The following is a 12633-nucleotide window of genomic DNA, read 5'->3' as shown; positions in this document are numbered from 1 at the left end:
TCATGATCTCTAAAATGTCAAAAACAACATTAGATGTACTCATATGTTGGAATAGTTTATCTCGTACCGACAAATAAAAGATGTTGTCCTGTGCATACTTTACAAGTTATCGGAGCCCTTCTTCTCATTGCCATATGTTTTATTAGGCTGGACTTGTTATGAATGTCAGCATATTAACAAGGAAACCCGATGTGAACACACTTCATAAGCTAAGGATATACATCATCTCAAAACCATATGGCAATGAAAAGAAGGGTTCTAATAATTTATAAAGTATGCACACCATCTTTAATTTATCGGTATCGGATAAACTATCCCAACATCATAAAATTAAAAGCAGCAACTTCAACCCAGAAAGTTCATACGAACAACCAGTGACAGAGACCGAGTACCCAAGTTTCCGCAAGTATAGTCAATATCTTTAATAATATAGGAGTATAATACCAAAAGTATGTTAAAGTTACTATTCAAAGATGTAATTATCACAGCAACAAATAAAATCCCTTTGTTGCAAAGCAAAGCTTTTAGCCACCTGTGTTGTTGTAACTTGAGGAACACTAAATGTTTTCTTGAGTGCTATAAATAGCATGGAAACTAAAAAGTGGGAAGTGGGTACCAACTAAATTTAAGCTATAGCTGGTAGAAGAAGTAACAATGGAAGTTTCAAAGAGAAGATTGTTGGCAATGGTGGTGGTTTTAATGGTTTGCAACATTAAAGAAGGGTCTGCAACCAAACATATTGTAGGTGGAAGTGATGGATGGGATGAGTCTACTGATTATGATTCATGGGCTAAAACCCAAACTTTTGCTGTTGGTGATACACTTGGTAATACCCTCTTATTGTTTTACTTTTATTTAATGAAATTTTTTATAATGCGGTTTGTTAGTTGTAGGCGCCTTTGCGAGCAAAATGTATGTTACTAACTTTTTCTTTGTAGAGTCCATTCCTTTGGAGATTATTTGAGCGTATGCATTTCTCTTTGCCCTCTTCTTAGAGAAAGTAGGAGTATCGGGTATTTGGATGTTGGCTTTTACATTGACTTTATGGTTGATTTTTATCTTCTTGGTTGGTTAAATAGCCAAAGAAAATGTTTGGCAAATGACTTAAGCCAAAATAAAAAAGCTACTCCAATTAGCTTTTTTGTTGGCTTTCGGTTTCCACTTTCTTTTTAATAAACAGTTAACAAACATCTCCATAAATAGCTTGCTTTTTTAGCTAGCTTATAAGCCAACAAAAAAGCCAATATTTTCAACTAGTCAAACAAGCCAACGAAAAAGACCAACGACCAACAGACGACAGTCAATTGGCAAACACCCCTGTAATATGTCCGATACCTTCTTCGACTTGTATAATATAGTGGGTTGATGATTATGACAATAACTAATAACATTTTTTTTACCACAATCAGACCTCACCCATGAATTTAGTAAACTAAAATGATATAATTTATTTCACTTGTCAGTGTTCAAATACACACCAGGACTACACAATGTGGCAGAACTTGGAAGTGAAAATGAATACAAATCATGTGACACAAGCAATGCAGCAAATTCAATGAGCACAGGCAATGATGTTGTAAAGCTAGATAAAGTTGGGACTCGTTATTTTGCTTGTGGAACTTCTGGACATTGCAGTGCAGGAATGAAACTCAAGGTTAATGTTGTTGCTGCCGATAAACAATCTTCATCATCGTCTCCAACTTCAGATTCATCGTCATCTTCTTCTTCTTCTTCGCCTACGTCTTCATCTTCGACTTTTGGTGTTCTTTCTGGTCTTTATTTCTTTCCGTTAATTGTTTCTGCTGTTTTGCCAATGTTTGGCCTGTAAATTGCTTCTTTTACAAGAGCCTTTTTTTTGGAGTTCTATGTATGTTGCTTTGTACTACTATTTGTTATTCATTTTATAAATTTTGAATATTACCCATTTACTAACCCGGGGTCTTTTGAGGGTGATCGACTGTACATGACCTCTTTTTCTCCCTATATGAAGAGTTTATAAAAATAAATATGTTAAATTATTAATAAAATAAATATATTTACTATAAATAAAACACAAAATAATAATTTCGTGCAAACCTTTAAATTTTTCAAGACGGCTCTGTTACTAACTAGATTACTATTTATCAAAACATTGCTTTGGTTGTTGAGAAGTGGAATATAATACAATAATAGTCGGTAAATGATAAAGATCAAAAACAAAATCAAACTCCAAACATTAACAATCTTCTTCTAAAGATGATAGTTCAACCCTGAAATTCCTAAATTTTTTGACAAAATCCTAAAATTGAATTTGGAAAGTTACTCCTAAACATGGTAGTACTAATAGGAGTTGCGGCTGTGGTGATCGAAAGGGGTGCGGTGACGCGGTTACGAATCAATTGTCACAACTATGGGGTTTTCAAGTGGCGGACCTTTATTTTGAGCCCTTAGTCAGGTCGTTTTTACACGGGTTTTGTGATTGTCGTGTCGAAATGGGCTCTACTATAATTAAAATGAAGCGAGTTAAAAAAGGTCAATAAAAGTTGAACACAGGCCTATTTAAATAATATAATTAACGTATAATTTAAATATTATAAATGACAATTTCAATCCAGATTCAGATTATTAAAATAATTTTTAGTAATAAAAATGAGATAGGTTAGGGCAGGCCGAACTTTTTAAAGCTCTAAGATTAAAAAGTTCTCATTCAATCCGATCTATATATTTACTTAAGCCCAGTCTAACCGTTATCTAACCTATTCAACACCTCTAAAACAAACTCATAATAACCAATGGCTATAGACCTATAGTAACAAAAACTAAAGTGTGCTATGAGGAGCAAAAGGGCCTAAAGGGGTATTTATTGTGTATCGGAAAGTATTTTCGAAAAATCCGACCTTAAAAAAAGATAATCTACTACTACTTATTCTATGAACCGATTCTCATTGAGGATTGAGGAGCAGATGGATTACAAACTTCTACAATGCAGGTAAGAAATAGGTGCCGAAAATTTGAAATAAGTAAGCAAAAGTATATAAAAAAAATTATATTATAGTCAATGTTTAAACTATTTTTCAAGTTAAACATATTTTTCCAGACCTAAAGTTTGGGGCTGTTCGCACTTAATAACAGCGAACAAAGACAAAGGGTTAAAGAAAAGCAAAGGGTGTATTTGCTGTTACTAACAACGAACAAAGTTAAAACCTGGTCAAACTGGGGCATCTGTTGTTTTTAGCTCGCACCTGTAACAGCGAACAAAGACTTTGACAATTTTTGACCTCCAGTCTTTGTTCGCTGTTACTAATAGTAATAGGGAACAGTCCCAAACCATAGCTTTAGGAAAAAATTACTTATCTTGAAAATTATTTTGCAAAGTTTGCTATTGTATGAATTTTTTATATTTTTTTGCTCACCTATTTAAATTTTTCATTGATGCCCACGGTTTGGGCCGCTTTTGGTTTAGTTCAATGAATCTTGAATTTGTCATGATTGATATTGGAATGGATTCATCAAATTTAGAAATATAAATTCTTGTGAGAGACGGTTTTTTTGAAAGACAACCTCTAAATGGGTCAGCCCATTATATGTTTTTTTGAAATATTGTAAGTAGGCTTTAAAAATAATGCAAGTAGACATTTAAGATATTGTAAGTAAACATCAAGGATATGATAAATAGGCATCAAAAATAATGTAAGTAGGCATTAAAAATACGATAAGTAGAAATTAAGTTTTAACGGGCTGGGACTTAAGAGACGTCTCTCAAAAAAGGGTCTCTCAAGAAACTAGCTGATTTAGAAATAGTACTAGTTCCACGTACCTTTTTTGGGTTACAATAATTCGGTCAATTTCTTATTAAGCTTTATTTTTTATTTCTAGAAAATTTTAGTTGTAATATAATAGTATTGGTGCAAGTATTAGTATAGCTACTAACAATAGTATCACTGACTCACAGTATCATTAGTAATGGTAATAGTAATAGTAATATATCATTACTAGAATTAAATAGCTACTAATATAAAGAATCTAAATTTAATTAATGATGAAATTTTGTATTATCGTTATCTTATTTAAATGGTTTTTTTATTATTAATCAACAAATAACCATGTATGTAATTCAATCAAGATAAATTTTGAATACTATGTCTGCAAAAAATTCAAAGTGCTGATTTTTTTTACCATTTATTGCAAATTAATACTCCCTCCTATTCAGCCTAATTGTCCCATTTATTTTTGGGCACTATCCACTTATCACTCTTAATTTGTATTTTACTCTTAATCTATAAGCTAAAACATGGTCACGTGAGATCTTGTATGATTTGTCTCAATACAAGGAAGATTAATATTAAATTTTTATAATTTTTAGTTAAAAATAATTTGAGATATTAAAGACTATAATGTTGTCTCGGCAAGTGTGAAAAACTAAATGGGATAAGTAGGCGAGGTAGTATTAAATTACAAAATTATTGTTGGATTTTAATGCATCAATTACAAAATTTTTTCAAATCCATCATATAATTTCCTTATTTAATGTACAATTATTCCTGGATTTTAATGTATCAATTACAAAATTATTAGTATCTCCTTATTTAATGTAAGATTACATTTTATTTTTAAATTGCTAAGTCAACAACCTATTCCACACAAAAATCTAAATATTAGAATTATTTTTATCGCAATATTTATCATTTTGTTTCAGCTTTATGATGGCGGAGTTAGAAATGAGACATTTAATATTTAGTACGGTATGCCCTTCCTATTGAGACTTGTAATTAAAGATGGAAGTGGGCTAGAGTTGGCATATGTCTTGCTCAGCATGACTCGAGAGTCGAGAACATAAAGGTGGACTTTAGGCGGACCATGGACAATTAAATTAACGAAATCCTTAAATATTGCTATTTTTTTTATTTTATCGCCACTTCTCAAATAAAATTATGAATTTGTCCCTAGATTTTAAAAAATCATTATTTTGTCACTGAACTTAAAATTTCCTATATATACTCCAATCTCACTAAATAACTCTCTTATCACACTCAAAAAACAAAATTACAACATAAAATTTTTGGAGCAAAAAACTAAGAAATTCAATCCGCAAACAATTAATCGAGGTAATTTTTTTTCGAATCATATTATTTTAAATTTAAAAAAAATTATAGGGAGTCGCAGGAAAACCGCGAGCCAACCGCGGTTCAGTCGCAGGTAAACCGCGGCTGGAAATTATAATTTACTTAAATAATTAATATTAATATAATAACAATACAAAAAATATAATAAAATAATTGTAATAATAATAAAACAAATTAATATTAAATAATAAGAAAATAATAATAATAACATATAATTATAAATTATTTAAAAAATAATAAAAAAATAATAGAAATGTTAATAATATAAATTACTTACATTAATAATAATAATAATAATAATAATAATAATAATAATAATAATAACAAAAATTAATAATAATAATAATAATAATAATAATAAAATTAATAATAATATTAATAATAATATTAATAATAATATTAATAATAATAATCTAAATAATAATGTAAATTAAATTAAAAATAATTATAAATAAATAAACCAGTCGTACAAAACGTGCGACTGGACCACCTTACCATATGGTAATTGGAGAATTAGAGTTGAAAATGTGTAAAATCTTGCCATGTGAACTCCTTACAAAGAAATTTTAAAAAAAATTCTAAAACTTCTTGAAACTAAAATAGTTATGATTATTAGTGTTTGGCTAAGCTTTTATAACAAATTCTGCAACAGAATAGCCAAAATTTAACCAAACACTGTGTTTTTTAGAAGTTAAAATTTTTTTGAAAAAAGCTAAAAATAACTTCTACAAGGGGTCAAGAGAAGAAGTTACAAACTTCTCAAAGAGCTCTATACTTTTCTCATTTTATGTTAAAAAAATTCCTATATTTTCTCCAACTAAATATGAAAATTTTTTTCATTGCCTTTTCTTTCTTTCCCCATATATTCCTCCAAAATTCAAAATTTTCTACTTCATTGCATAATTATTCATTTGTTATCACAACCAACATCCCAATTATTTTAAGTAACTCCATGCTTATTGAATATTATGCGATCAAATTACATCAAAATTTCATATATGTTTAATCTTTAAATTTATTAACACATTTATATATGTTTTTCTATATTGTAAATTGTCAAATTTGGGATTTATTTTCATTTTCAATTACTTTAGTGTATTTGAATGTTTTTATTCTAACATTATAGTGATTATTTTTTAATGTATGCAGTATGCTATATGTTTTTCCATCATATAACAACACTAACTTTAGGTAAACATAAGGAAAAAAAGGCCAAACACACAAATTGTTTTTGTTTTCCAAAAGCTCTTTTAAAAAATATGAGGTCAAACACATTTGTTTCTAAAAAGTGTCTCTTGCAATAATTTCTACAGAATTACTTTTGGGGAACAAAAGTTGATTTCCAAAAGTTAGGCCAAACATAATTATATAATAAACACATTCTAATTAAATGTCCAAAACTTCCCTAGGAAGCTAATTAAAATACTTCTGGTTATTAATTAAGTATTTTATTAAACACATTTTATTTTATACAAAAATTACTAAATACTTTATCATCTTTTAAATCAATTTATTAATATTTATTTCTCATTTTCGCGGTTCAAACATACAATTTTTCATTTCTTATGTATATATATTCAACGACTTTGCACAAGAATTTGAATCGACAACATTGTTGCTAAATTCAAAACAGGATAGAGTTATTTAGATATTATATCGTTTACAATATACTAGAATTTTACTTATGATTCATGTGGGATTTATACCAAATTATCAATAACTTATAATATAATATTTAATATCTACTTTGATTCAGTTTGTGATTTTTTTTTAATATGATGATTTAATGTATTTCTTTATCTGTATAATTATTAATTGCGCTAAAAAAACATTATCAAAATAGTTAATTACTATATATATGAAAATTTTAAAAATCACGTGAATTGCATGGGCATTACACTGGTACTGAAATAAATAATAAATCTACAAGTGTAGTATGAGAGCGTATCATCATGAGATGAGCCCATACAATTAGCCCATTTTTCTAATTGATCACTTTAAGTTTATAAGTCATCATTTTAAGGTTATAAGTCATCACTTTAACTATGAAAAGTAAGTAACCATTTTAAGGTATCAATGAGTTTCATGGGAGACGGTCTAAGTTAAGCGACTGGTACAAGGCAAGTAAAAAAATTATTAATTTTTAAAATTCTGACCAATTTCATGACTTAAAAGTCAAAGTTTAAAGTTTTTAATACCAATTTTAATACCTCCTCCTATTCACCTTAGGTGTCCCATTTACTTTTGAGACACTATTTATTTATCACTCTTAAATTGCATTTTATTATTAATCTATAAGTTAAAACATAATCATGTGGGATCTTATTTGATTCGTTTTGATGTAAAGATTATAAATATCAACTTTTTATAATTTTTAATTATATATAACTCGATATATTAAGGATTAAATAAGTACATTGGATAGAATGTATAAAATAAATGGGACACTTAAGATGAATAGGGGGAGTATTTAAGTCATTTTACTTTAAAATTGTAATGAGAATCTTAAACCAAGAATTAATATTTTAAGCTAGTCTTAATGGAGTTTTTTGAGTTGAATTTAGAATTGATTTTATAAAATTTTAAAATTATTTTTTTTAAGCTTTACTTTTTAACCTTAAAAAAAATTATATCGGTCTAGTAATAAATGAAAAAATAAAGGTAGGCACTAGGCAGTTGCGACTTGCGAACCTAGGTACGATTTGACCCCACTACGCTACCACAAATTTAATTCTCAAAGAATTTTTTCACTCCAAAAATTAACTTAACTAAAACCAACGGCTATCCTAATGCTTAGGATTCCTAATAGTCACCAAATTAGGATTCCTCTGTGCTTACTGCTCTATGTATCATTGCTTCCGCTTACTTATGTTTCAGATCACAATGGGTCAAACTCGAATCTAATTATACATATTTTGAGACTTCATAAAATCTTATACTAGAAAAATTTGCATTATATAAAATATAAAAATTTATATAAAATAAACTGTATAATTAAATATTAGGACAAAGTCAGTGTTGAATGTCAGGTCCAATCAGAGTTACGGTAGGATCGAAGTAGATTTCGAGTCAGATTTTCCGGCAATCCACCTCCGATCTGACTCAGATCGGAAGTCGAATTATATTGTCAAATTCTTCATCGTCGGATTTGAATCTAACTTTCATTCTATTTGCCGGTGCATGCAATTAATAGAAGAGTTTTTAAATCATATAATTATCGTAGACTCGCAGTAGAAGAGTATAATAACAAATTCAACAAGTAGTAGAAGAGATATATAATCATTCTCAAATCACATAGAAAGTTCAAAATTGATTTAGATATTCATTTCTTTTGTGTCTATTTAATTTACTTTATTTTTTTTACATTTTGTTCATGAAATAAAGACCTAAAGTATTTAAATCATTATACACAACTTTTTGTGAATGTCCAATTGATAATGAAGACAAAAAATAAAGTTGGCAAAAACAAAAAATGTGGGCTTCAAAGTTCAAAGTATTAGCACTATAATATATATTTATATATACTTAATTATTAATTCTACATGATTATTCCCTAATAGTTTATTGTTTCTACCCTGCCAAAAGTACTACTACAAAACTATAACAAAAAGGTAATTAGATCCTCACCAAAATTTTTATTCTAGCTAGGACTTCTCTGCATGGATTTTATAGTAAACTAACCAAAGAGCACATGTAAAGAGACAAAAAGAAAAGCAATATATGATTGACATAATTACCCTTCCTAGAACTCCTTCCCGCTCCTTGAAAAGGGTACGGGTATGATTTGCCTGCCATCCTTCTTCCCCGAACTCTAACTTGTGCGGAATAATGAGTTGCTGACTTTGACCCTTTCTAATAGAACAATTATACAACTAATAAAATAAACCAAATATATTTTTTTGTCCCCACAAATGTTTTAAAGTAAAAATTTACATGATAGAACAAGCATTAGGATTCTCATCACTAAAGATTTGAGGAGGATATGCATACATTTCCATTGCATACCTAGGAGGGTAATAGTAAAACTCATTTCTCTTTATTTCTACTATCTTAGGTCCCTCCTCCACCGTTGTTGCTGCCCCGTCGCCACTTTCAATAGCGGGTTTTCCTTCTTGCCCTCCGCCTCCACCACCGCCTTCCTCTTTTTTGTCGCTCTTTCCTTCCTCCCCTTTTTGTTCAGCCTTTTTCCCTTCTTGATCTCCAGCTGCTTCTTCTTTCTTATCCTCTTTTCCTTCTTTACCTGCTTCCTCTTTTTTCTCCTCAGGGGGATCTTGTTGAATTATGGTTGCATGTTTTCCGGTGCGTTTGTATACATATTCTACTAGTTTTGTTGGGGAAAATGTTCCCTTCACTGTCACTTGTGAGTTCTTTAGATCTGGCATTGCTTCTTCCACCTCTGAAAATTAATTAAGTCTTGTAATTATTGTGATTTAGAAGAAACAATTTGAACTAATCATAAAAAAGGAACATGGGTGGGGGAATCTAAGTCCAAATCGGCCTGTCTTTTGAGATACGCCTCTCAGGCCCATCCCATTAAAACTTAATGCCTACTTTTACGTTACATTTCCTTTATGGACAACCCAATTATTTGATTAAAAATCCGATTAATATTGAATTGGGTAACATATAACACAAAAAATGATGGACACACGATAAACGGGGAATCTAAGCTCGAGGTTGCCTAGGTCATGGCACGATTCATTTGATCAAAAACCAAATCCATACATGACAAACATGTAAAGATGAATATTCGCCCTGTATTTTAGTGTCCTTTAGGAAGATGAGTTTAGTTGGGAGAATTAAGTATGAAACTTTTTCAACTACCATGAAGTTGATGGATTAGTTATAGTTCTACTAAAATAATACTTGTTCGAATGAAGAATGTCCTGATTTTGATGAACAGAATAGAAAATCACATCATTACCCCATTGAGAAACATGGAAATTTATTTTATATTTAATACACTTCATTTAGAAAATTTATTATAGCCCAACAACAAAAAGTAGACTAGACTAGGAATATGCTTAAAAAAATTTATATTTATAATTAAATATACTGAAAATTTGAAAATAATAAAAAAAAAGATAATTAAAGAAAAAGAGAATTACCTTTAATTCTCTCGATGCGTTTTTTGATCTCTAAAGAACATGCCTCACAATGCATGTGAACTTTGAGCACCACAGTAATGACTTTTGGCTGCATAATTACAAATTTATACACTTTCAAATAACAAATTAATTTAAAACAAAAGTAGTATGAACAACACAAAAGTCATTTATAACGGTTCATCATACTCCCTCCATTTCTTACATTTTTAACATTTTTTTTTTACGGTAATTAGACATTTCAATTGAGTTAGACCAAAACTATTACAAATAAAAAAACTACTTTATGAGAAAATCACAAAACACACTTTATTCAAGATTTTAAATTAAAATTCAAGATTATTCAACTATTTTTTTAATTTATATTTTATTTTAATCTATAAAATAAACATAATCATATAAAGATCTATTGAATATACTTCTCTATTTTATTGTATTTATTATACTTGTTATGATACTAATATTGAAAAATAAACATGTCACTTTAATGTCACTAATGAAGTATTTCAAACGGAGGAGGTATGCATTAACAAATGTCTAATAAAGATCAAATTGAAGAATAAATGTTCTTAAATTTATACTCTTGTTATATTCATTATAGAGACGGAATAAAATTAAATTGGGACCCAGAAAAATAGAAAAACTAAACACAAAAACTTGGACAAGACTGTCCTAAGTTAAGATGAAGTCCTAAGTTAAGATAAAGTGTGAGTTGGCCTACAACAACTAGGTATCAATTAATTTTGAAAATTAGAAGTTAAAATTAATATCTTTAACATCAAAATTGAAAAATATTCAAAAAAAAATAAAAAAAATGCCTAGAAATTGAGCCGGCTCAAATTAACAGCCGTCTTGTACAAGATTAGACTCGCTGAAAACTAAATTCAATTTTAAGAATCTCAGCTTTAAATTGTGGGCTTATAATTTTCCATCTTTCTTTTATATAAAAAATAATCCAAACATCGGATTTTTCTCATATTAAAAAAAGAAAATCACCACATAAAAGAAAAAAAAAAGAAAAGAAAAACACCTCTTCTTTAATCTCTTCTGGTTTAGGGGGCTGTTTTTCCTCCGATTTAACAGCTTCTTCTGCAGCCGGAGGTTTAGGGATTGGAGAGAGTAATTCAACTTGACGATGTGTTTTTTTCTGAAGCCTATCCAACACTTTCAACGGATCTGCTTTCTCTCCTTTCACCACTACTTTATGCGTTTTGCAATCTGTCATTACATCTTCCACACCTGTAAATCCATTCATTTCAGTCATTATTATACAGTGCAAATTCAAATATTACTAAAATACCAGAAAAACTTACCGTTAAAACCTTTAAGAGATCTTCTAACTTTACGAGCACATCCTTCACAATGCATGAAAACTCGCAAGATTATCTCCTGCGGTGGTGGTGGAGGCGGCGGCGCCTGTTCTACTTTTGATTCTTTCTTATTCTCCTCTGATTTATTTTCCTCAACTTTTGGTTTCTCGCCTTCTGCTGGTTTTTCAACTTTCTCTGTTTCTGGGTTTTTAGCTTCTGTTTTTTTCTCCTCAGATTTCTTCTCACCTTCTGGTTTTTTCTTCTCCTAAAAAATAAATAAAAACAACAAAAATTAGCATAAAAAATCAACAAAAGATTGAAATAAAAAATGGGTTTTGCTGAAGATGAATCAAGAAGAGAAGATTAGTGGAGACCTCTCCCATTTTTAAGTGGGTTTTTTTCTCTCTCCTAATTTAGGTAGATGGGTAGTAATTTTGTTGTGAGTGGAGTATAGGAAAGAAGGGAGATAATGAGATTTGTGAGTCAGTTTTTAGTGACACAGTGTGCGGCTCACTTCTCAAGACTGAAGGGGTGAGTGAGTGAGTAAGCAGAAATCAGAATAGAGTAGAGAGGCAGATCTGTAGCCACTCATCCTCATCATCATCAGCCTCCAATGACGTGGCTTTTTATAGGAGAGCACGTGCACTGCAGGTTGGGACCCACACTTGACACATGCTCCACCTTATTCCCTCTCCCAACCCCACTTTGGCTTATTTCTTCCTACAATCCACCTTCCTCATATAACCATTAATTGCCTATTGGTACTAATACTATTACATGGTGGGTAATGGGTATTAGGGTATACCCAAAGTCTCAGCTAGACATGGGCAACGGGCCATACCGTGCTGCCGCTGGTCATGTCTGTGGGCCGGTTGAGTGGTGAGTGTGTCTAAGTGGAATAATATGAGCGTCAAGGTACGAGTATGCATGCCAACAGACTATATTGGTCTGTCATTGTTGAAAAAATTATGAACATGCTACGCCTGTAACCGGTGTGACGATTGAAAGCTTATGCTCGTGGGTCTTGTCTAACCTCAATGTTATATACTTTTGATGATTTATGTCAAGGAATCAAAAATCTAAGTTGACTAAGAGCTCAAGATATACAATATAAAT

General features: G+C 30.2%; 2 protein-coding genes across 2 annotated transcripts; one reads left to right on the top strand and one right to left on the bottom strand.

Annotated features, from left to right (window-relative positions):
- The first annotated feature begins 536 nt into the window (after positions 1-536).
- On the top strand, positions 537-2040 carry LOC130797938 (basic blue protein). Its single transcript, XM_057660737.1, has 2 exons — positions 537-826; positions 1464-2040. The coding sequence occupies exons 1-2, from the start codon at positions 655-657 to the stop codon at positions 1826-1828; spliced, it is 537 nt and encodes a 178-aa protein (XP_057516720.1). The 5' UTR covers positions 537-654; the 3' UTR covers positions 1829-2040.
- A 6917-nt stretch (positions 2041-8957) lies between these two features.
- LOC130798331 (heavy metal-associated isoprenylated plant protein 7-like) lies at positions 8958-12224 on the bottom strand. The gene is made up of 5 exons (XM_057661267.1): positions 11892-12224; positions 11521-11782; positions 11238-11446; positions 10211-10298; positions 8958-9498 (listed from the first exon to the last, which is right to left on the bottom strand). Exons 1-5 carry the CDS (start codon positions 11898-11900, stop codon positions 9032-9034), a joined length of 1035 nt encoding a protein of 344 aa, XP_057517250.1. The 5' UTR covers positions 11901-12224; the 3' UTR covers positions 8958-9031.
- Positions 12225-12633: the final 409 nt, after the last annotated feature.

Source organism: Amaranthus tricolor, chromosome 13 (genome assembly GCF_026212465.1).
Source record: "Amaranthus tricolor cultivar Red isolate AtriRed21 chromosome 13, ASM2621246v1, whole genome shotgun sequence".
Taxonomy (NCBI): domain Eukaryota; kingdom Viridiplantae; phylum Streptophyta; class Magnoliopsida; order Caryophyllales; family Amaranthaceae; genus Amaranthus; species Amaranthus tricolor.
The sequence above is the reverse complement of the archived record's forward strand: the minus strand, read 5'-3'. Positions and strand labels throughout refer to the sequence as shown.

Excerpts from the sequence above, each read along its gene's own strand:
- LOC130798331 (XM_057661267.1), bottom strand. Across the intron at positions 11,447-11,520 it reads ATCTCTTAAAGGTTTTAACG|GTGTGGAAGATGTAATGACA; the intron begins GTAAGTTTTTCT and ends ATGGATTTACAG. Across the intron at positions 9,499-10,210 it reads ACGCATCGAGAGAATTAAAG|AGGTGGAAGAAGCAATGCCA; the intron begins GTAATTCTCTTT and ends ATTAATTTTCAG.
- LOC130797938 (XM_057660737.1), top strand. The coding sequence starts at position 655 with ATGGAAGTTTCAAAGAGAAGATTGTTGGCAATGGTGGTGGTTTTAATG. Across the intron at positions 827-1,463 it reads TGCTGTTGGTGATACACTTG|TGTTCAAATACACACCAGGA; the intron begins GTAATACCCTCT and ends TTCACTTGTCAG.